The sequence below is a fragment of the Camelus dromedarius genome, chromosome 11 (genome assembly GCF_036321535.1).
Source record: "Camelus dromedarius isolate mCamDro1 chromosome 11, mCamDro1.pat, whole genome shotgun sequence".
Lineage (NCBI taxonomy): Eukaryota > Metazoa > Chordata > Mammalia > Artiodactyla > Camelidae > Camelus > Camelus dromedarius.
In genome coordinates, this window is record NC_087446.1 from 12380152 (window position 1) to 12405748 (window position 25597).

The 25597-nt window shown below is 40.1% G+C and overlaps 3 protein-coding genes across 3 annotated transcripts; 1 reads left to right on the forward strand and 2 right to left on the reverse strand.

Moving 5' to 3' along the window:
• The first annotated feature begins 1656 nt into the window (after positions 1-1656).
• Positions 1657-7181, forward strand: LOC105097161 (protein HP-20 homolog). Its single transcript, XM_010989660.3, has 3 exons — positions 1657-1768; positions 3641-3769; positions 5587-7181. The coding sequence occupies exons 1-3, from the start codon at positions 1762-1764 to the stop codon at positions 6030-6032; spliced, it is 582 nt and encodes a 193-aa protein (XP_010987962.3). The 5' UTR covers positions 1657-1761; the 3' UTR covers positions 6033-7181.
• A 2589-nt stretch (positions 7182-9770) lies between these two features.
• LOC105097160 (protein HP-25 homolog 2) lies at positions 9771-13989 on the reverse strand. Its single transcript, XM_010989659.3, has 3 exons — positions 13872-13989; positions 11916-12053; positions 9771-10743 (listed from the first exon to the last, which is right to left on the reverse strand). Exons 1-3 carry the CDS (start codon positions 13912-13914, stop codon positions 10292-10294), a joined length of 633 nt encoding a protein of 210 aa, XP_010987961.3. The 5' UTR covers positions 13915-13989; the 3' UTR covers positions 9771-10291.
• Positions 13990-18837: 4848 nt separating this feature from the next.
• On the reverse strand, positions 18838-25271 carry LOC105097162 (protein HP-25 homolog 1). The gene is made up of 3 exons (XM_031463148.2): positions 25149-25271; positions 20652-20789; positions 18838-19480 (listed from the first exon to the last, which is right to left on the reverse strand). Exons 1-3 carry the CDS (start codon positions 25189-25191, stop codon positions 19023-19025), a joined length of 639 nt encoding a protein of 212 aa, XP_031319008.2. The 5' UTR covers positions 25192-25271; the 3' UTR covers positions 18838-19022.
• Positions 25272-25597: the final 326 nt, after the last annotated feature.

A 25597-nucleotide genomic window follows, 5' to 3' on the forward strand; every position in this document is an offset into this window, starting at 1 on the left:
TCAGAAAAGTAACTTGACAAAATTCAACACACATTCATAATGAAAACTCAGCAAACTAGGAATAAAGGGGAACTTCCTCAACTTGATAAAAAAATCTACCAAAAAAACTACTCTTAATATCATATTTGTGGTCTGAAAATCATGCCTCGTACATGCATGTTCAGTTAGTTCTCTTCTCCGTGCTCTTGGTTCTGGCTGCAACTCCCATCAAAATACATTTTTGTAGCAAGGACTCTCCCTTACAAGAACTCTCTCCAAACAGAATTTTGGAGCCTGCATGGGAAGATGAGATAAATGTTCCCCCACCTCAGTATATATAAGGTCAAGTTCGAACCTTAGTTGATGGAAGAAATCCCTAACTATCATCAGTTACATATGTCTTTAGTACAGCATAGATTTAAAAAAAAAAAAAAATCCCCATTATATCTTATTTAAATGAAGAGATGACAACTGTTCAACACTCTGCTTGCAAAAATATTCCTAAAGTGAAGTTAGAGGATTCATTCACCTACATGTTCTGGGTCATTCACAGTCTTCTGGTCGGTCGGGCAATTCTATTCTTCTTTTTGACAGCCATCTATATGCCATTCGGCCTGTACTCTGGACAAGTAGGGGTTTACAGGAAAGCATCCAGAAATTATTCACTTTTGAATCATAGTTCACCTACTTTACATGTTCAATGCTGAGTCATCCCCTACCCCAACTCAGAATTAACTTCTAATTTCTTCTTCCTATAAGAATGTCTTCTTCCCAGACATTTGTATATTTGATGTAGATACTAAAGGAGATGTTTGATTCAAACGTTAGAAAATGGATGAGTTCATCAAAGTTCAGGGGCATAAGCACTCCAGGCAGAAAGAACAAAATAAGGGTAATGAGCAAGAGTATGGAGTGTTGCTTTGTATAAAATATAACATGTAATGCAAATATTTTCCTTATAAGGTTGTTATAGGGATAAAAAGAGGTAAGTGACCTGCGTGTTAAAACAGTAACTAATATTAATCAGCACGGCATGCTTTACATGTGCTTGACCATCCGATTATGTATCAATGAATTACTGTTGCTTTCCCATTGCACATTATTCTCATTGGAAATTGCCCTCCATTCTAGACTTTCTGCCCTGCATTTGGCTTCCTGTCCAGAAAATGGTTTGGCATGACTCCAAATCTGTGGTTAAATGTAAGGAATAAGTCTTCAAAAAGAAATCATGGGGAGGCTGTAAGTTCAGTGGTAGAGCCCGTGTTTAGCATGCATGAGGTCCTGGGTTCAATCCCCAGTACCTCCATTAAGAAATGAATAAGTAACTAAGCAAACCTAACTCCGTCCTAACCAAAGCAAACCAAAAAAGTGCAAATATATATATATATTTCAATTAAAAAAATTAAAAAAAAAAAGAAGTCAGAGCAAGAGGAGAAATGGACCCCTTATTTTGGCCTTATATGTGTTGACAGCTGCTCCCATGATAGACCTGCTGGAAAGGACACCTGAAAATGACAGGACTTGTAGTTGAGAACCCTACCCAGGCTGAGATCCAGATTCCCAAAGAGCAGGTGATCCGAATCACCTTGCCATTAAATATTAATTTTGTTGTTGTCCCAGATTGCACCAGGGGTAAATATTTGAAGAAGCAACTTTATACCACTTAGTGAAGGCCTTGATAGGGTGAACGGTGACAGGGGCCCAAGCCTCAGACACAGAGCAAGGCATTTCAGAAAGAAATCTGAGAGAAGCCCACCCCAGAGGAAAGACTTTGTCCCGAGAATGGCTGGTAGGAGACGGACGCAGGTTGTGGGAGGGGCTGATCTCCTCATTCAAGTACTTGCAGGAGAGTGGATGGAGGGTATCATTTTATTAATAGGGGTATGGATATCCGAGTGCCAAAGATGGGTTTTCTGACATTATTGCTCTGGGGGGAGAGGATAAACACAGAGAGGGAATGCCATCTAACTCATGATGCTTCTTGTGGGTTGCTGTGCTGCAAGCCTTGGCTGGAAAAGTCAAAGCCAAGGGCAGAGGGTTTGGAGAAACGACAGGGCAAGGAGGCTAGCTAATTAATTACCTAATTAGAATCACTTATGGGTAAGAACGCTGATTCTTAACTGAGAGTGCCTGGAGGTAGAATCTTGTCACCAGCTGTACCTAACTAGCAATCTGGTTAGGAATAAGAACCGCCTCTTTGAATCCCAAGCTACAAATCTGTCAGATGAAATAGGCACCTTACCTTGCAGGGGTATAATGAGTGGTTCTAGGCACTTTCTCAATAAGCTTCTTTGCCATAGACAACTGGACCACAAGTATTTCCTCTGCAAACATGGTTGCTCCATAACTAATTGGCCAAAAGGCCATTTTGCTGTAAAAGATAAAATAATGAAAAATAAAAGAGGGTCATTAAAAAGGACCTAATGAAACACAAGAAACGAATAACAAAATTGAAAGAGGCTTTATTGCGACATACAAAATATTTGAATACATTAAAACTGCTGTGTAGATTCATGACAATACTGTGCAAATAACTGATTGTACTCTGTAAGTTGTACCTAAGCACTTGTCTTAAAAGTCTTTCATAATATTTTGCACTTTTTTTTTTTTTTGCTTGTTGATTTGTCTCTTCTTTTGGCATTACATTTTTTCTTTTTCTGCTAAAATTTTCTCCTTTGTTAAGAGAGGTATCAGTTTCCAAATACTAGGATGCATATTTATGACTGAGCTTTGTGTTGTGTTGTGAAAGCCTGTACACGGGTTGTTCTTGGCATAGTCACATGTCACATGGAACGTTGATGAACGTTCCAAAGTTCTATGGGAAATGTGGGTTCAGCTCTGCCTTCAGATCACCCAGGGGTTTGCAAGCTGATATGTCATCATTTTCTAGTATAGTATGCAGTCTGGCTTTACACTCTCTTATTCCACACTTCCAGGAAGTTTTATCACATTTTTTCCATCAAGTCGATGTACCTAGTTGTTATCATCCACTGTTTTAAGACTGCCATGCCTACGTGTCTCTGTATGGACCATTTTAAGGGCTAAGATTTATGTAATACAAAAATGGGATTACTGCATCAGTGGAGAAATGAAACCGAACTGTCAACCAGTTATTTCATCTTTTATGGCAAAATTGCCTTACGGCCAATTAGTTATCTGGCAAAATGTTTGCAGCAAAGATGTCCATGGCAAGGACACTTACGGCAAAAACACTGGTCATGTCATGAAAACTTGATCGTATGGTATTTCTAGCACAATATTTTTTCCATGATAAGCATTCAATATATAGTATGCTCTAGCAAAAAGGAACTGTTTAATGATTCAAGAAATGTTATTAAGTGCTTACTATGTGCTATCAGTTCAAAGATGGATGAAAACAGAGGTTGAAGGTCCAGGATTCAGAATCACATTTAATTGAGTAATTATTACTATATATTATATGATAATGAAGGGGAGTTAACAAATTCTATCTAAAGTTCAGAGAGTCACATGCTCAGTTTACTAGTAAGGGTCAGGGTGACATTTGAGTCCACGTGTCTAATTCTAGAGATGATACATTTTATGGACCCGGTTGCAACTCTACCTATCCTGTCCTCATATAAAAACAAAACAAAACAAAACAAAATGGAGGAAAAAACCTCTCTTTGTTTCTCTAATCAAGGTATCGGGATATTGGTCAACATCATCTTAGTGGCAACTGCTGTCTTTGAGAAAGGAGGATGTGCTGGACCTCCCGGGGTACCGGGATCTCCGGGACCTCCAGGCCTGAGAGGGCTTCCTGGTCCCATAGGTGAGACATGTATTTCTTCCCTCTTATTTTGTATTCTTGGCAGGGAAGCCATAATCCTCATAGGCTCAGGAGGCATTGAGGATGAAAAGAATGTGGAAAAAATAATCAGCTGTAGGTTTGGGTCCCAGGGCAGGGTGGCCAGAGCCCAAATCACAGGGGACAAGGGAGAATGGCCCAGTTCCAGTACCAGGGGACTGTGACCCACGTGGGTTAGTCATGGTGGGAGCAGGGGCTAAGTAGAGTCAGCATCATGAATCAGACTGTCTGATAAACAGTAAGGAAAAAAGGGGGTTATAAATTTAGCAGGGCATCACACACCAGCAGAAGAACTGGATTTCATTGGGCAGTTAGAGCCCTAAACCTAGTTATTGTGAAAAGGATGGTGCCCAGTGAGCACCTGAACATGCAGCAGGAGTCTTCCTAGATTCCGTCCTGAGTGCCAGGACTCCCTTGCATCTTAATGAGACTAGACAAGAGGAGACGCTCAGGAAAGCTCACAATCGTGAGTAGTCTCTTGTGGGGCCATTATCATTGGTCATTACCCACAAGGATTAGATTTGGTAATCTAAAGATTTTCTGGTCCCCAGACTTAGACACTCAGGCCCTTTTATTTATCATCCTTGGTAAGATTAGAGTCATTAACAAGAATCAGTCCCACCCAAATCAGGGTGAGATAATATATAGGATCACTGACATCCATATAGGATCAGAAATCACATTGTTCGCCCTGTACTGTTCCATTTCCCAAAAGTATCCCAGGAAGTACAGAATCCTACCAAACAACCGGGGCCAACAGAATTAATAATAGCTAATGTATGTTTTCTTAACAGTTGATTTCTTTAACTGACAAATAAAAATTGTATATATTTAAGGTGATGTTTTGGTACATGTATACCTTGTGAAATGATTACGTTTTGGTACATGTATACCTTGTGAAATGATTACCATAATCAACTAGTTAACGTATCTGTCACCTCAGATAGTTACCATTGTGTGCGTGGCGGGGGATGAGAACATTTAAGATCTACTCTCTTAGTAAATTCCAAGTATACAATACAGTGTTGTTGGCTATAGTCACCACGCTGTCCGTTAGATCTCCTAAAGTCGTTCACCCTGCATAACTGATGCTTTGTCCCATTTGGTCAACATCTCCCCATTCCCCTCCTCTGTATGTATTTGAGTAAGGAGAAAAGAAAGAAAGAGAGCAATGGCAGGATGAAGAGAGGAGCTAGAAGTAGAATAACGTGCATTCTCACTATCCGGTGTAGCAAGAATCAGGAATTTTCAATGGATCTGGTCAACTATAGTCACCATGCTGTCTGTTAGCTCTCCAGAGCATACTCATCCTGCATAAGTGAAACGTTGTATCCTTTGACCAACATCTCCCCCTTCCCCCTACCCTTAGTCTCTGGCAACCACCGTTCTACTCTCTGCTTCTCTGTGTTCAACTTTTTTAGATTCCGCATATAAGTGAGATCATGACATAAAGGTTCTTCTGTAAGGTTTAATGTTTTTGGCCACTATAGTAAGTACTTTAAATGCAGTCTCATTAAGACTTCACGATAGCCATATGAGAAGTCAATAATATTATTTTCAGATGAAGAAATACAGCCCCAAAAGTTGAATTGACTTTAGCAAGTTCACATAGCCAGCCAATTTCAGAGATGTGACTTGTAAGCATTTAATCGTACACCAAAGATCACTCTCTTAACCATGATGTTATAACAAAAAAAGTGGTGGTTTCACAGATCAACTGAGGTATCACCTTTCTATTGGATGCTCTGAACTTCTTACTGGCTTGTCTCCATTTTCCCAAGGGGCCCCAGGTTTCCCAGGACTTCCAGGACTTCGAGGACAGAATGTAAAATGCCCATGCGACAGAAAGTCAGCCTTCACTGTGAAGCTCAATGGCAAGCTGCCTTCACCATCGAAGCCTGTCACCTTCACAGAGGTCCTGTACAACGCTCAGAGAGACTTAAACGAGGACACGGGGGTCTTCATATGCAGGGTGCCAGGAAATTACCTTTTCCTCTTTGATGTAGAGCTCCGTCACTGCAAGGTGACCATTTGGCTGATGAGGAACAAGAACCCTGTCTTAGAAAAGCATCAGGTCTCCACCAAAGAGTACAGGAATCTCTCAGGCATGCTGTCCCTTCCACTGAGCGTGGGTGAAACGGTGTGGCTAGAAGCTGCAGTGGAAACTGAGGAGCCCGAGCAAGCCACACTCACCATCTATTTCTCTGGTTTCCTAGCCTCCATATAACAAAGACAAACCCCTTATGACTCTGCTGTCTGAAGCAAGCAAGCAAGCAAACAAACAAATAAGTACACACCACATCTTGACCTCTTGGACTTTTCCTTAGCATTTTGGAATTTTGGTAAATAGATTCTACATTTATAGGAGGGAACAGGTAGATTTGATCACAGAGGAACTGGGCTTTAGAACTCTGTTCCAGAAGTCAAATCTGTTTCACTTAAAAATCACTCTTCTAATAATTACCCAGGCCACTCTGTCTCCTTGTCCCCAGACCCTACTGTTGGATGGAAACCCTTTTATCTAAGAGAAGCACACACATGGTCTCCCTTTACCCAAGCTACTTCTCCATCTAACTGACAGTTTCCACCATGAGCCCTTCCTCATCCCTCCAATTCTTTCCTCTTCTATCCTTCACTCTGCATATTCTGTCAAGTCCTTTTTACAGCAAAAAGGTTGAAGTGAAACACGTTGCCATTATTCCGCTTACGATAATGAAAGAATGACCCCTCCTTCCAAAGCTACAAAAACTTGGGGAAATATTGTATGATTTCAGGTAACACTAACTAATGAAACAGGTTAAAAGGGCTTGCTTAACTCAATAGAAATTTATTTCTCACTCATTAAAGTTCCAGTATTGATATTGTTGGCTGGAGGTTGAATTTCTCCTAAACAGTGATTCTGGGGTTCGGGTTCCTTTCCTCTCTTGCCTCTGCCGTCTTTGACATGTAACTTACAAGCTCTCCATTATTTCTGTATCAAGACAGCAAAAGGCGAAAGATCACAGAGAGTCGCATGTGAAATGTTTTTAATGGGCAAGGCCAAGAGATGGGTCACGGAATTTTTGCTTGCCTGCCATTGACAAAAATTCAGTTGTTAACCATCCATAACTCTACCTCCTTTGGAATTTTGGTGAATAGATTCTATACACTTAAAAATCACTCTTCTCAAAAATAGATTTAAAAAAAATTTCTTCTGTACAGCACAGGCAACTATATTCAGTATCTTGTAATAACCTTTAATGAAAAAATATGAAAATGAGTATATTATATATATATGCATGCCTGGGAGATTATGCTGTACATCAGAAGTTGACACATTGTAACTGACTATACTTCAGTTAAAAAAAAATCAATTAAAAGAATCACTCTTCTCATAGCTACCAAGATCATACTTTCTGCTTATCCCTAAACCCACATTACCGGCTGGAGGAATCCTTTATCATATTTACAAATTAAATGAGACAATTACATAGTCATTTAAAAGGACAATAAAAGCATTTGATAAAAACTGGAACTTACTAATAATTTTTAAATCTGTTAGGAAATAAAGAATAGAATTTTCTTAATCTGATAGTGACTACTGAAATCTTACATGTAGAACATTTCACCCTGGAAAAGTAAGCTTTCAGATAGTGGACCAGAATAATATGCCCACAATCACCAGTACTCAGTACTGTAACTGAGCCCCCTGGGCCCTGGGGGGCCTTCCCGGGGCAGACGCCTCCCCCATATCCTCTGCCATAGCTCCTCTCTGAAGTACCCAGATACTAGTAACCAAAAATGTCTTCGCTCATGCTGTAGCACCTGCTAGCCTGACTCTAAATTGCACATGTTTCTTTAGCGCCCTCCCTATCCCTCTTTGTTCCAGCATGCTTTGTTCCAGGCGCAGAAATGTCTAGAGATATGACTTGTTAACTCCAGGTGCAGAAGACAAACACCAGACCAAGGCCCATTGGAGGCGGAGGTCATGGTCTGATAACCACAGAACCAGGTGGCCCCATCACCAGGTTTTCTTGATGTCAGTACAATCGTGTCAAGGAGGAAAGAATGCAGCCCCTGCATGTTCACAGATGTTTATCAGAAGCTCTGTTTCTTGCTACTACCCCACCCCTGATCTGGCTCACAGTCTTGAGACGCTAGCCTGCTGTGACCTACTTTGCCTGGCAAAGAAGTAAAGCTCTTCTTTTCTGCTTCACCCAAAACTCTTGTCTCCAGATTTCAATTTGGCGCCAGGGCACAGAGACCGGGATTCGGCAACAGTATCACACTGGAGATGTCAGCCGTGGGGTAAGCAGGGAAAAAAGTAAGGCACATAAAACTGGAAAGGAAGAATCAAACGTTTATGACATTCCCAGTATGGATCTGGAAATAGGTTAACGCAGGTACTGTGAACAGCTTCTTGAGACTTTTGGGGACAGACCATACCACAATAGATTAATGGTAGAATTTTCCGTAAAAGTAACAGATATTCCCACTGATATTCATCCTGGGGAGAAATTAACGTCGGGGTGGAGACAACGCAGGCCCTGCATTGGGGAATGGCTGCATCTTCTCTTCCCCTTGGGCCGCAGGATCACTGAGATTTAAGAGGCATTGAGGAGAGACTTGGAGCAATGCAGCTTTCACTGTTTTACATCAGTTCCCTTCTTACGTGCTTTGGAGCAACTTCCTTACAGTTTTGCCAAATATTCTCCCCAACTTCTTTTATCTGTAATACTTTGAAGTGGCAAGAGAATGGTTTCTAGCCCTTGGCAAACTTTCCATGTGTAATAGAAAAAGGTACAATCTGTCCTTCAAATATGGAATGGTGATGTATATAAGTAATAAGATTTCCCTCCTGATTATGTTTTACTCAAGCATTGAAGGCATGTGCAAGGCAAGCTCACCCTCTTATCAAGACGGCAGGGAGAGGCGACCTCCTAACAGGTTAGCCAGGTGAAAAAATATGGGGCTAATTCACCAAAAGTCAATTTTCCAAAAGCCAGTTCAGTAAACGAGCTACGTAATGATTGGCCATTGTGTGTGTTTTAGGATGATCTATGCGTTTGCCTATGATTGTCATAATTAATCAGTTATTTTGTATCTGTTATTTAAATCAAGAACTTTAAAGTGGTGCCGCTAACTCTAATACAGACAAATAACTACAAATGGTATAAATGTGAGTGCCAGAAAGTTGAGGGTGTAACTGGACTATTTTCTGGCAACAGGTCTATCAGTAGAGGGTAAGCTTGTGACTAGGGACAAACCTCCTCTGGATTTTGACCCCTCGGTTCACCAGAGCTTCATCCAAGTGGGACAAAAGGGGCTTTGGGCAGCCGCTCCAGGGAACAGGGCGGCAGACAGCTGCCCGCATCGCTAAAATCATGTGTGTCTGTATTTCTTGCGAGACAAATGATGTGTGTACTTTCTATTACATTGAAAGTAAATTTCCACAGCGCTGTGTGGCCTGGTCAACATTTCCATACTCTAGAACCCTGTCAGTGTTTAACCAAAAGATCGTTAGTTCTGAGTAATAGATGTTACAATGTTTTACTCTCTCTTTCCTCTCTCTCCCACCATTGTCAGCAAAAGGAAATTAGTAGTAGAGATGTGTTTCTTTCCCATTGATGGGAAATGTTATTTTTACCCTCACCCTTGGACACACACACACACACACAGTAGCAGTCAAAAATAGCAAGAGTCAGTTTTGCATTTTTCATGTCCTTTCATCCCTATATAGTGATAAAGATGGTGGAAAATTGAATGGGAACATGTATCTTGAAAGAGGTTTGGAAGGATAAAGTGTCTTCCTTATACTGTTTACCATGAGGAGAGATTTCATATTCAGAAACAGCTAAAACTTTTGAAAAAACAAAATACATCCTCTCTAATCTTCGTTGAAATTTTTCAGAAATAACTCAAAAATACTGGCAAAATGATATGCCTCCCTCGAAGTGTTTCTGGATATTATAGAGTACCAAGTAAATTAAGACACGGCAGGTGAAACTATTTATTGAGGGTGAAGTGGTTGGAAAAGAGCATATATTTAATACATATAGTTTTATTTCCTTTTGCTCCTCTCCATGTCACACTGTAAATATCTGTTCATTGGGAGCTATGATCAAGACTTTTTCCCCCCCATCAGGTGAAAAATTTTCAGCCATAATCAACAAGAGGAATAATGGCTTTCCTGTTTCCCCCACCTCCAAGCAGTAGGCAGCTTCCGATCACTAATTGTTTCCTGACATACCCCTTCCCCAAAGTTTCTAGGATATAGCAGAGTACATGAAATGTGATGGAGTTTCAATAAGAAATTGTTGACCAGTTAATGGATTATAAATCTTAATTGTTCTTTGGGTTGCATTCACATTGGTGAACAGGGCATTCTTAATGGTATTCATTCAATGGTCTCACTTAAAAATATCTAAGGGGAAAGGGAAGTATTCTGTAGAATTTAGGATCACTTGAGGGATTTAAGTGTGCTGTTATCCCTTAGCCAGTGTAATTTCAATAGAGCAAATACCCAAAGAACACGCTTTGAATCAATCCTTTCTCAGTCTCTGCTGTGTCTTGCTCGGATTCCAGCCAGACTCTGTCTCCCGCGGTCAGCTGCAAGATGACATTTCCGGAAACATGCCTATAATTATCCTCGGCCCTGGCTTCCTCCTCGAGGATTTGGGTGCCATTCTTCATGAGCCCTAACTTCAGGGCATGCTGGAACAGCTCGATGTCAAAGCCAAAGTGGTACAAGCCAGGGACGCTGCAGGTGAACACGCCCGTGGTGAGGTTGAAGTGGTCCTGGTCGTTATGCAGGGCTTCCTTGAAGACAACGGGCTGGGAGGGGGCTGGGAGGGGATCACTCCGCTTCACTGCAAAGGCAGGTTTGGCGGGGGGTAGACACTCCTCAGTGTTTCCTGGAATCCCGGTTAGCCCTACTGGTCCTGGAAAGCCTGAAAACCCTTAACACCGAAGTAAACAGAAGGAGGTTGGAGGAGTTTTGAAGTTCATGCATTTCACAGCCCATACATTTCTTTCCACACTGCTCCTCCTCCCAATCTCACTCACCCTTCAAGGATCATCTTAAGCATCACTCTTCCCAGGAAGTCTTTCTCTCCTCTCTGCCATCACCGTAGCAGAATCCAGCATCTACTTTGATCATAGCATTTGCCACCCTGGATAGCAATCTCCCCCATCAAGTACCTATTTTGCTTCCTTAGTTAGACTATGAGCCAATGACCTACTTAATTTTGTTTCTAACGCACCATCACAGTGTCCAGTGTAGAGTTGGTAGAGTCAGAATATTCTTAGAAGCAGTGATTGGATAGTCACTTGAATTGCCCTTCCCGTTGATTTCATAGGTAGATCATATGTTTTTTGTTATCACAAACACCAATTAAGGATGACTCTCGGGAAACACTGGCACAGGGAAATCTAGGAATTGGATCATTCCAGAGATAAAAGGGGATGTTAGAGCGATGTTTCCTGAGCTGGACTGTGCACTAGTGTCTGCAGGGGAGACTGTGAATAATACAGTACCTTGGCTAATAGTGCAGTGACCTTCTGAATCAGAATTTCAGGGGGGTGAATCCAGGAAACTGCATACTAAACAATGTCCACAGATAATTGTGATGCACAATCAGGCTAGGAATTCCTGATGCAGGATCGAATTGGGATAGTTTCCAGCAAGGTTGAGATGGCAGAGCTAGTTCTCAGAATTGAGGGGAAATCTCCTAACACCTGATTCTCAATGGTCGTCTCCAATACCATTTGGCCCTTGAATTTGCAGGAAACTCACCAGTACCCGTATTAATTATGGGTGAGCATACAGTAACTGCCACTTTAAAGAGTGCACCAATTTAAAAGCTATCTGAACCGTCATTTAGGTTTACATGGTGGCGTCTTCAGGACTCATCCCTGAAGTTTTTCTGGGGTAAAAACCTCGTCACCTGTTTTAAGATCCTAGGTGCTTAGCTGTGCTTGGAAGTGGAAGTCTGCGGTAATTTTCCTCCAGAAAATCATTGTCTCAGTCGTTACTGTGGGAAACACCTGGGTAATTTCCACTGGGTTTATGGATATTTCAGTCAGAGAGAAAGAAGTGACCAATGCAATGTGGAGAAAAATGTTTTCTCACCTCGAGGGCCAGGAGGCCCCATGGGGCCGGGGGGCCCTGGAGGTCCGGGATATCCTTGAGAATCACAGGGCCCTTGAATTTCTGGAGAGTTGACATCGGCCACGGCTGATACGACAGACCAAGCTAAAATCCCGACACCTAGAGCAGGGGGTCAATGGATAAAAGTTCACAGAAGTTGAAAGTTGGTGCTGCTTCTCTTGAAGGATTATGTTCCCAGCACTGTTTAGGGCAGCAAATTCTCCCAATCACAAGAGCTAAGTATGAACTTAGTCATATCAGTGCTTTCCCCTTGCCCCCATCTTGCTCCTTGATGGGGTACAATCAGGGCCAAAGTTGATCTATAGGTCCCTTGTATTGGATGTTAATGCTGCTTATTGAAACTTGAACTTCTTAGGGCCTAGAGGTTTTCTCTAGGACACCCAAGCTTCGGTCTCTTTAAGTAAATGCTCCCAGTGGTATCATCCCTATGATGGTCGGGCACTTGTAGCGCCTACAATTAAGCACAGTGTTGCCTCAAAAACAAGCCAATTGGAAGTTTCATTTACTACTCACTGCTTATATCTGCATGGAAAACTTCTTTTCATTCTTAAAAACCAGTTCAGAGATCACTCATCTTGGGAAATACTCCATGACATGAGAAGACAGTCTATGAAGACGGGTGCCTCTCTTATGGGTAAACACTAGGGGAAATTATCCCAGAAGACTGCCATCCATCTCATCAACGATACATTGATGCAACAACTTGTTATGTGTAGTCGTTTAAGTGTTAACCTTTTAACTGGTAACATCTTTTTTATAAAAACTGTTTATGGAGATACTGTTTGCATACCATAAAGCTCTCTCATTTTTTTCCATTTTCATATTCTTTTTCATTACAGATTACTAAAAGATACTGAATATAGTTCCCTGTGCTATACAGTAGAAACTTGTTGTTTATTTAATATATAGTAGTTAGTATCTGCGAATCTCGTACTCCCATTGTATCCCTTCCCACCCTCTTTTTTCTGATTTATTTTGTGATTGCACATAAGGTGCCTCAATTACTCCATAAAAAAAGTTCAGCGTGTCCTCCCCCATCTTTGCAGGTGTATAATTATGTCCAAACTCATCAGGTTGGATACATTAAATACGTAGTCTTTTGCATGTGAATCATACCTCACGAAAGTGGTTTTAAAAAAATTCGAGAGGGAGGACGGGACAGTGTAGCAGATCATAACTAGATATGTGAATGGAAAATGTCCAAATCTTTTTGCTTTTGTAGTATAAAGACTAGGAACTCAAACTGAATACTGTAGAAATTAGAATTTAATTCTGTATTGTAATTAGTTAAATAGTGAAAGAAGTTAGATCATTTTCAGGAGACAAGAAGAAGACTACGGGGGAAAGCTGGAGGTAGAAGGGACTGAAAATGGGATCAAAACAGGAGAAAGTGACACAGGAAGAATGACAGCAGCTCTCCGATGGGTAGAGAGAGGAAATGAGTGGCAGAATCCGAGATGCGTGCAAAGAAAAGCCCAGAGACCCTGCAAGCGCCGACCTGCTTGATTGTAAGGATCAGCGGATTAGCATTAGGTTATGTGTCAGAGGATGGACATAGAAAACACATTGACAGTCCATAGTCAAATACGTAAAAATTTTGCATCATCTGCCCTTCGGCTTTATTGAAGCCATAATTCCCCTGTACTCACTTACATACAGCAGACCTACTTACATCTGGATGACACAAGCTTTGGCTCACATAAAACTTCCACTTCCGCTCCTTTCTGTTTGCCGTATCAGACTGGAAAGGCTGAAATGAATCTATCATTTTGTCCAGTGTTATGGGAAAATCGTGTCTCGGAATTGTTATGATAATAAAAAGAACTGCAGGTGATCACAGGAGACTGAACTTTGGGTAGTTCTGTGTACCAGCAGAGGGGGTCCAATTCCTTACCTGTCAGTACTGGTTACACTTACCGACAATTCCCATGGAGAGAGACCGTCCTCCTTCCCTAGGCATCCTGATGTAGAGGCGGAAATTGCTGTAATGAGTATGTCTTCAGCTGTTCTGTTCCTTTTCCACTTGTTTGCCTTTCAAAGGTACGGGGAAGATATTCTAATAAATCAGTTTTCTTTAATATTTAATTTTTTGGCTTATCTGAGGCCAATGACCTCAGCTGGTTTTCACCAGAGTAAAGTACAAGTTGATGTTCAAACAGAGGCTCTGTTTGTTATTTGTTCCTTTTTTTCTTTAACTATCTTTTTTTTTGAATAAATAAGAATTTTTTTTAAGGATTTAAACTTACCTCCACTACTGGTTCATTATCTTTACCTTTGATTTTATTGTTTTAGTATGCTTTTTCTAACATTTAGAGTATATATTTTCAACTTATCACAGTATAATTACAAATATTATACCTCATCATTTAATAGATAAAAACTTTAAAGCAGTATATTTTCATTTCCCCCCTTTCATTCTTTGCGGTATTTCTGTCATGTTTGTTTTCATACCTTCAAACTATCACAATACATAATTGTTTTTCTTGTTTGCAACAATATTTTTTAAAGTCAGTAAATGAGCAACATATTTCACATGGTTCCACAAATTTACTATTTCTGGTGCTCTTTATTTCTTCAGGTAAATCTGAGTTTCCTTCTTCACCATGATTTTTCAAGAATATTTTCACTGGATGTACAGATCCAGGCTGATCATCATTTTCTTTCATCGCTGCAAAGGTATACTTCTATTGTCTTCTACATTTCACAATTTCCTTGGATAAATCACCAACCTTTATTATTTTTTCCTTTAAAAGTAATATGCTATTTTCTCTGACTGCCAGATTTTCTCTTCGTATGATTATGAAATTAAAAATGTGGTGAACATTAAAAGGAGAGTATCATAATGTTTTAACAGTCCAACAAAGGAGGATTTGCACAAGTCAGCTCAATCATCTTTTCTAAGGAAGCCATTCTATGAGCATTCTCACTAGTCAACATTGTTGAGGGTGGTTTGAAAGTACAGATAAGTGGGGGAGAAGTAGACTCTAGTTAATAGGAGGTGCAGGGGCCCTCTGTGACTACAAGCATTGCACATTTGTGGACTAAAATGCTGTTTAGTTAGAGCTGTAAATAAAGGAAAGACTGAGATGCAAATGGAGAAGGATGGAGGAGACAAGCCATGCACAGCATCGTAAGCCAAGCAAAAGGATTGGTTTTCATCCTAAAGAAAATTGGAAATCATTAAAGGATTTTAAGCAGGGGATAGTATGACCATATTTACATTTTGCAAAGCTCCCATGGGTTGATAGGTAGAATGACTAAAATAGTATCACTTTAAAAAGATAAATGGGGCCAGAAATAAGCTAATTTCTCAGTTTTGTATACTTGAAAGCTATCCAACCCACAGATAGTCTTATTGACTTCACTACGGTTATTGAATCACTTGGGATTCTGAGCTTACTTGTTCAATTATTTATCCCTCCTCTGTAACATTTACTGAGGTCTAGTGTTTATTAATTATGTGTTTTACGTGTATACCTACATATAAGACCAAGTCTTACCCATTTTTAGGGATAAGTCTTGTTCATTTAACACAACAAAAAAAGGACTGGCTCATTTCTTTAAGGAAAGAAGAGTGATGGAGAATTACATAGAGAAGTGAGGAAGATGACAGACCCTAGAGAAAGCATAGCCACAGAAGAAAATATATAGGTTTTGCATGAGTAGGGAGACTACCAGGACGGGAAAGATCCCTCAGCTGGCCTGGACTGACATGAACTGTCAGAGTTAGGAATGCATAAATACCTGTAAGACCGTTAAATGAATTAAAGTTATCATCAATCTTCTGAAAAAAAATCTCGAGACCAAGATGATTTCACTAACAAATTTCACCAAACATTTGAAGAAGAAATAAACACAATCTTAAAAATTCTCCTTCAGAAAATAAAAAAAGAGGACAATTCGTAACTCATTTTTTAAGACCAGCATTGTCCTGATACCAAAATCAGACAAAGATAATATTAAGAGAGAAAACTACAAAGTCATATCCTTCCTGAACATAGATGCAAATATCCTCAATACAATTTTAGCAAAAGAAATCCGACAATATATAAACAGAATAACACACTACAACCAAGTAGGGTTTACTGAGGAACACAAGGCTGTTGCAATCTGCAGACCTCAACAATATTAACAGTTTAAAGAAGAAAATCCTCAGGGTCATCTCAATAGATGCATAAAAACATTCAACAAAAATCAACTTCCATTCATGATAAAATTATCATCAAACCGAGAATAAAATTGAATTTCCTCAATCTGATAAAGATTATCAACAAAAAGTCCATAGCTAGCATCGTACTTAACCATCAAAGACTAAATTCTATTTTCCTAAGATCAAAAAAAAGTAAGGATGTCTACTCTCACTCTTATTCAGCATAGTCCTACCCAATGCAAAAAAGCAATTAAAGGAAATAAAAGGCACACAGAATGGGGAAAAAATCTGTCCCTATTTGTAGGTGACATGATTGTCTATGTTAAAATTTCAAGGACTCTACAAAAGAAACTTCTAGAGCTAACCAGTGAGTTAGGCAAGGTTGCAGGACACAAGGTCAGCACACACACACACACACTCACACACACATCAGTCATATTTTTGTATACTAGAAGTGAACCACTGGAAATAGAAATGAAAAACACTGACACAACGTTGTAAAATGACTATTACTCAATAAAAAAAAATGTTCAAAAAAAAAAAAGAAATGAAAAACACAATACCACATATTATGGCTGTGAAAAAATGAAATACTTATGCAAAAGTCTAATAAGACGTACGGGAGATGAATGCTAAAAACCAATCAATAAGCCCACTCCTGGGTATTCATCCTAGAGAAATGAAAATCTATGTTCTTGCAAAGATCTGTGCATAAAAGTTCCTAACAGTTTTATTTGTTATAGCCCCAAACTGGGAACAAACCAAATGGCCTTCAATGAGTGAATGAATGGGTAACAAACTCTGGTATGTCATATAATGAAATACTTGTGAGCAACAAAAAAGAAAAAAAATTATTGATACACACAGCAGCTTCAATGTGTTAAAACACAAAATTCCATCAAGTAGATCTGAAGATCTAATTGGCTTTAGTAGGTGATTCCTGAATCACGTGGCATCCCATCTAGCAACTAGAAGATGCTCCAAGAAATGGTACAAAATGGAAGGCTCTTGTAGAAAGGAGGGTGGGGCAAAGAAGCCATTAGCAGAAGAATGGAGAGGGTTATTTGGAGCCAGGACGTCTTCTGGGGGGAAGGAAATGGTGAAGATCTCATCAAGCAAACTGCCTCTTCTTCCTTTGGAAGATGGAGGTGGCACCACGGGACAGACTACCTCATTGGTGCTGACCAGCAAATCCCCAAATGGTTGATTAAGATTACATTTCTGGGGAAGGTCAAAAGTGCAGCTAGGTTAGGTACTAAATCTAGGTTTGGTGTCATGGGCTTTAGCACAAGTGATACCATTTGGGGCCTGTGGGTTTTCTCTTTATTAGGTGGATTTTGAATTCATTGTTTTTCATGAAAAGGTCAATCACAAAGCCACTCAAATATCCATCAGCAGAAGAGTAAATAAGTAAATGGTGGTGTATTCATACAATGAAACACTATACATTTCTATACAATGAAATACTACACTACTGCTACCACAGTGTGGATAGAGTTCACAGACATTATGATGTGTGGAAAAACACTAGACACAAAAGATTTTGTATTGAATGATGTCACTCATATAAGGTCCAAGAATAGGCCAAGATAGTTGATGATGCTAAAAGTCAGAATAATGGATTCAGCGCTGCAGATGTGGTTGTGGGCCAGAAGAGCACCAAGGAGACTTCTGGGATGATAGAAATGCTCTCTACAGTCATCTGGATGTATCCATGTTTGTATGTGTACAAAACTAATTAGGCTGTGTACCTGAGAGTTGTGCACTTTACTAAAGTTCAGCTGTAGAAAAGTATACATGAAGTATATATATTGAAGTTTATAATTCAATAATAAAAAAGCAAAACCCACCAGTATTTTTTAAAGTCTAGTCATCAGTAGTGTAAGGTTGGCTTAGATCCTCATCACGATGTACAAAGAGCTTGATTACTTTTATCCTGCTTCATCGTATATTATGTGGCTTTGGTTTAATGCCTGCAAGATGGTTGTTGCGGCTGGAAGAACCGCATCTTCATTCTTTATAGAGAAATGGAGAAAGCAAAGGGCAGAGGCCAGAGGCCAAAGACGCAAGTCAGTTGAATTGCTCCCATTTTAAATGCTACTCCAGCAAGTATCGTGAACTTACATCTCACCAGAAAAGATGGTGTTTTCTACGGTCACCCTGAATGGAATAGAATCTCGTCAAATTACATTTTTGTAATCGGGCTTATTGAGGCAATGCAAACAAATTTAGCTAGAATGGAAATTAGCTGGAAGAAAGGATTATTGAGTAAGGAACTAACAGCCTGAAGGAAATTAATGATCTGAAAATTATGAAGCCACAGAAATTCCCTCACCTCTGTCTTTGGCCCTCTGCCTCTATTGCCACGTCACCCACCCAGTTATGCCTTTGGGAAATCATCAGATGGGAAGCATTTTCATTTGGTCTTTTAAACCAACTTGCTATCTCTGCCAGAGATATTTACTTCTATATTTATATCCTTAATTCCAAAAATAGATTTGAGACTTTGAGCAAGGTTTTTGTCCCCTGGAAGAGACCAAAAAAAAAAAAAAAAAAAAAGCAGGCTTAATAAAAGAACGGAATGGGGCTTTTTCTGGTGTATTCAATAGGAATCTGGCTGGGCAGCTTCCTATCTCAATCTTTTTTTTTTCCCCCCTACATTTTTGCCACTCAGGACCTTGAATGTTGGGAAATCACAAAAAAGAAATCGTTGAAATGTTGATGAACCATGAGTCTTTATTGATTTCAGTGATTGGTAATACATTCATTTTGTTCAACTTGGCCATTACTGATTTTGTGAGCTGTTCATCTTTTAAAAATTCTAGAGGAAATACTTGGCATGAGAGGAGTAGAAAGCTTCTTTTCTTAAATTCAGAGTTACTTGAGGGAGGGAACTATGCAGCTAACCCAAAGCCATCTTAATTTCCATTGATCAAAAACCCATAAAACACGGTTTGAATCGTTCCTTTTCCAGATTCTTCTTTGTCTAGCATTGACTCCAGCCAGACCCTGTCCCCTTTCTCCAGCTGCAGGATGGAACTTCCTGAAGCATGCTCATGGCCGTCCTTGGCCTCTGCCTGTTTGTCTCTGATCTGGGTGGCATTCCGTAGGAGACCCACCTTGACAACGTTCTGAGACAAGGCAATGTCAAAGCCAAAGTGGTACACACCGGGGACGTGGCAGGTGAACACCCCCGTGGCCAGGTCAAAGTGGCCGGGATGGTTGTACAGAGCTTCCTGGAAGACAATGGGCTGGGAGGGTCCTGGGAAAGACCCATTCAGCTTGACGGAAAAGGCAGACTGAGGTAGAGACGGGCACTTCTCAACCTCTCCAGGTAACCCAGTTTTCCCTCTTGGTCCTGGTACACCTGGGAGTCCTAAATTTCAAAATAAACAAGCAAACAAAATAGAATGATATAATTTAAGATTTTGTATTTTGTACGGTATATGAATTATTTCTTCCTTTCTACCCCTTTTCCCCTCCAACTTCTTTCTTCTCACTGGTCAAAGCCTAGCCCAAGTATCACTGCTTCCAGAAGGTTCTCCTGTCTCCTCCAGATTTAGAAAAGTTCTATCGCCTTGTACCACATTTGGTATTGATTGTCACCATGGTTATAAAGAATTACCACAAAGAATTGTAATCTCTCCTTTATGTGACTATTTCCTTATCCATACTGGGAGCTAGGGTCTGAATTTTCTTTCTAAATGCTATATTCAGTATCAATCATCAAATTAGCACTCAAAATATGTTCAACAAGTGAATAATTAAATGATGAATATGTGAATTGATCATCAAACATGTTCTGCCATGTTTTTTCTTTACCATAAGGCTGAATATTAAGGATCACTCTTGGCAGTTACCCAGACAAATCCAGGGATCATATCATAACAGAATTAAATGGGAATTTTGAACAGTGGTATCCAAACATGCCTGTTTCTTAGACCCAGTTGTGGAACACCATCCCACCCGAATCCCCCAATTATTCAATGCCAGTCTACACTGTGGGCCTTTCAAGGAATCTCTGAGGATGGAGACTAGGAAGCTAAATGTTAACAAGTCTGTGGATGAGTGATGCTCAGCCAGATTTCAAAAACCACTGCTTCAGAAGGTTGGTACAAGTGTTCAAAGTGGATGGGATCACCACGTGAGCTTAGCCCAGCGTACCTCTCAGCAGAAGACAAGAGACCAGGAAGCCATGTATCTGCTGCCCCATGTGCCTGATGTATGAAGCTCAGCTCACACCTACACCGTGCGACACCAGTGTGAGTGCTCTGCCCTAGTCTCAACGTGGACTGCACATCCCACATGTCCAAAGAGCTGTTTTAACATATAGATTTCTTGGTAGTTAGATGCTGTCTTAGTGGAAGAACATTACGACTCTTCAGGGTTGAGAAAAAGAGGGCGTAGTCATTTGTTACCAAGAAATGACTTGCCTTAATGATCAGTATTCTCATCAGATCACCTGGAAGATCTCAGTGAATCCATGAACATTGCCATCAGAGAGAATCTATGAGAGGCCAATAGAGCAGTTAGGTTTTTTTTTTCACCTGGAAGTCCAATTGGCCCTGGAAGACCTCTGGGTCCTTGAGGTCCTGGGGGTCCATGAGGTTCACACGGCTGACCATCTTTTGAAGACTTGACATTGGCCACAAGTAATGGGACAAATAGGGCTAAAATCCAGCAACCTGAAGCAGAAGAAAAATGAATGAAGTTTCAAGTAAGTTGGGAGATGGATCAGCCTCCCATAAAGAGACTGTCTTACAAATTTTGTCAAGTGGCTGCACGTTTTCACAATTCCAAGAAAATGATGTTATTTTGGTCTTTAGTTCCACCAAATGCCACACGTATCAATGCTGTGACTTAGCCAGAGAAGATCAGAAGGCACGCTGAGTTGAGATGATTTCATGGCGAGCACAAAATCCAAGAAAATCAGCTAATCCATCCTATTTGAAACCAATGCTGCTTTCCCAATCTCATGCGAACCCCAGAGGTTCTCTCTCGGGGACTCAGAGCCTCCTGCCATCTGTTGAGCAGTCAACTTTAAATAATTGGATGAGTAATCTTGTTCTTATGATGAATAAGCACCTGAATTGACCATCTTATTCTATATTGACTTATTGCTTTATTGTTTGAATGGGCTTGGAACAGAGAAGATATATGATGAATTGTTCTTTGATGGTGAATGAACCAATAAATACCAGATATTGAATTAGCCAACTACTCTTTCCCACTACCCTAAAATTTTTTACTTAGTCACCTTCATTCCACTTTGAAGTATCAAACCAATAAGAACAATCTGCTTGCATTATACTTGCTTCAATGAATGCACCTGTTGTATTTCCCCCGTTATGAGACTACCAGGTCCTTGAGGGTAGCATTAAATCTTCTACCAACCCTCAGTAATCAACTTTCAGGGGTTACAAATATACACAACAACTACAGGAAACACAAGCAACTTTAACATGAGTCATACACTCTTGAAAGCAGAGGGTTTCAATTCTTAAAGTACCAGTCAGTGATCACAACTTTTAGAATATCTTTTCTAATTCAAACAAGACATTAATCACTTTTTGACTTTAATTGATGATCCAAATGATGCTCTTCCAAAGCTGAAGACAAGTCATGAAAGGAAATACACTAATTTATGAGCGTATTTTAAAAGTCAGAGGACGTCGATTCAAATCCTAGCATTGCTACCTTAATGCTGAGTGATCTTAGGTCAGTCACTTAATTTCTCTCCCAGCTGTATCTACAGAATGATACTGGGAGCATGTGCTTGCCATGTTTAATAGTTTTAAAGTTTAAGAAGATTTGTGTATAGTCTTTGTATGGATGTCTAGCAGATAATTCATATTTCTTTATGAGTTATTTCTTATTAATTTTATTCTTATTGCTATCTTCCAAGCAAAGTGCTATTCTGATTTTAAAACTAGAGAGAATGTTAATGCAAAGAGTTTCAACAACCGATCACATGAAAATGAAGGACACGTCTCAAAACAATTTAAAAACAACCCTGAGAGAATCTTGAACAGTTTGACACATTCCAGTGTTTCAAGTTTCCCAAACTCCTCCACGAAACAGTGAGGGGCTTGGTAACCGAGACCTGGAAAAGGTGATGGCTGTACTGTTGTTACGGAAACGACAGGCCAGTCAAGAAACAAGCACCACTCGGAGGGTTGGAGTACTCAGATGTATTATGCCGGCGGGCTCAGAGGGGCTTCTGCTCCGAAGCTCTGAGCACCTCCAAGACGTGCGCGTGAGGTTTTATAGGGTAAAGTACAAGCTTGGGGTATTCGGCCAATAGGCATGGAACAGCTTTAGCAGCATCATTATCACAAAAGTGGAGGCAGGGAGGCAGCAAACCAACATTCCAAAGCCAGATATATCTCTTTGAAAATCCAGCTGGCTAGCAAAAAACCATGAACAGCAAACCAACACTAATTAACCTAGATTTACAAGTTAGTCTAGCAGAACTCAGATCAGTATTCGATACTTAGATTTGTGAGTTATCTTGTTAGCCCAGCCCAGCCTCTCCTTCACATTCCTAAACTTGTGAGTTATCTTGTTAGACCAGCCCAGCTTTTCCTTCACACTGTCTCCAGGCTTTTAAGTTTTGAGGATGAAACCAGGATTGAAACCCACATATCCAGACTCTCTGGTGATTTGTTCTTTCACACAAATACGATGCTGGATTGTCTATGTCTTGGTGGATAAAAGTGGGCCACAATTTTTGCTTACAGTCACTGCCTCCCCCATTCCATTCCATATACACACACATATTCATATAAACACACAAAGGCCACACAGGGAACTAAATTAAAATGATATATTCAATTGATTTTGCTGAGATGAACCAGCATTATTCTCAAAATTATAAGGCCAGGACAATAAACTGTAACAGGAAATCTTTCATTGAATTTATTGTAGGAAAATTGATGAGGACTTTGTGGTTTAACTTACTCAGTATCCATAAATGAAAATCCAGGAAAATTATTTCCTTTTGCCCTAAGTTCAAGACCCTCAAGAAAGAAGTAGGCGTGACCTTCGTACACAAAAAATAATTTGCATAAATGATTTTTAAGAAGTAGGCATAAACGTTACAAAACAATTTACATAAGTGACTACGTCTTTATCATGAAGCTTGGATACAAATTTTCATTTAAATTTCAAAACCTGTCTTGATACCTACACCTTATTTTCTCCGGTCTTTATTTTTGCCTACTTGTTTTGGGCTTTGCTATAATGAAAGGTTTTTTTTTCTTTTAAAAGTCAATACTCCTCTGTCTGTTTATATTGTCCTGTGAGTACTTGTGAATTCATGTAAACTCACTCCAGTTCTCTGCGGAATCAGGGAAAATTTGAGAGACAGAAGTGAAAACTAGATGTGCGTGAGGGTGTATGTGTGTGTCTGGCGGGGCTGGCAAACAGCTACAATGCTTTGAAAATATTGATTGGGAATTTTACATATTAATAATTAATAACAATAGATATTATCAAAATATACTTTACTGTCTTATCAGTTGATATTGTTGAATAGTAAAGGAGTAAAATTAGTTGTGTGAACGAAAAATACTGCAAACCATATCAGTAAACAAAGAATGCTGAAGCCATCAAGTCATCAGCGGCTGCCCCCACCCCCCCAGTGAAGACAAGCCTGCAGCCCAGCCTCTGCAGCCACTCACAGTGGTGCCCTCTGAGGGGACTCAGAATAAGAAAGGACAGGATACTGGCCCTAGATAGCTAGATGCTTGTCAAAGGAATGAATTCAATGAGCCCAAATGTTTGCTCCCTCCCATACATAAAAGAGTGCTAAATTCTTGAATTTGAGATGCCTGGTTTTCTTTAGGTAATAAATAATCTTTTATTGTTCCAACTACCTGGTCTTTGTTGTAAAGCTCCTATATATCCTAGCTCCTCCCCTACCTCTTCAGAGCAGTACCTCAGAGTGATCTGAGAGCCATCCCAGCTCGAGTCCTCCCGCCAAATAAAACATAACTCTCAACTTTAAGGCTGCGCATTTATTTCAGTCAACAGTTTGAAGACAATGAACAGGGATTTAAAGTGGGACATAATCAAGAGAGAGCTAGAAAGGGACTCAAAGAGAATAAACAGTAAACACACAATAGTCACAGTGAAACACATTTGGGGGTGAAATCAAGACAAAGAAAGGCAGTAACAGAGACAGATATCAAGAAGGAGAAAGAGAATAAGAAATTTTAACATGTAGAGCAGTGTGTTTTACTATTGGTTTGATCATGAGCATTGTAGTTTTAAATTTTAATGCATAATTGGAAACTATAAAGGACTTTGTTAGCATCCATTCTTTTGTTTATGTGATAATAGCCTTGATTTAATTTGAGTGACTGGACATTAATTTCATATTGAAAGCAAAGGTCTTGGTTCCCAGGTGACACCTACTCCTTCTCCGTTATTTGCAATATCCAATTGGCAGGTTTGAGAAAATGCCTTTCTTTTTGGCCAGCATTACCGGAAACTGCCTTCCAGGGTTGTTCTAATTTAAATAATAATAATAATAATAATAGAAATCACATGCAGAGAGAAGAAATGTGAAGGAAAAGCTGGCTGGGCTAACAAGATAACTCACAAGTCTAGGTATCGGAATACAGATCTGAGTTCTGCTGTACTAACTTGTAAATCTAGGTTAATTAGTGTTGGTTTACTGTTCACGTTTTTTTGCTAGCCAGCTGGGTTTTCAAAGATACATATCTGGCTTTGGAATGTTGGTTTGCTGCCTCCCTGCCTCCACTTTTGTGATAATGATGCTGCTAAAGCTGTTCCATGCCTATTGGCCGAATACCCCAAGCTTGTACTTTACCCTATAAAACCTCACACTCACGTCTTGGAGGTGCTCAGAGCTTCGGAGCAGAAGCCCCTCTGAGCCCGCCGGTGTAATACATCTGAGTACTCCAACCCTCCGAGTGGTGCTTGTTTCTTGACTGGCCTGTTGTTTCCGTAACAGAAAGTGCACCTTACCAACACAATGGGTTGATTTCATCTTGACAGACATTGCTAAGAACACTTACCCACGATGCTCATGGAGAGAGCGCTTCCCTTTTCCCCAGGCATTGAAGCTTTTTCACGGACCACCTCCTCACCTGTCCTATAACTAGCTTGTCTGCTTGATTTTGAAACATTATGGTAAATGGTTTAATAGATTGGTTTTGTCTCAATATTTGATCTTCTGGACTCTTGAGGCTGAAGTCAGGGTTAATTTTTAATCAGAACAGTTAAACATTGAAATACGTTTAGGACAGCTGACAAGTTGACATCCCAAGTGAGAACACCTCTGTCCACCCACCCCGCGAAGGCATCTCTTCTTACGATGGCCAAGCCTGGGCCCATTAGGCTGACGAGCTCTGGGGTATTCCCCCGCTCCTGGTCGTTTCTTTAACACCACCTGAGAGTCCACCTCTGACTCTTCCTGGACAACAGAAATATGAGATGGACTAGACTCTCATTTCCTTTACTCTAA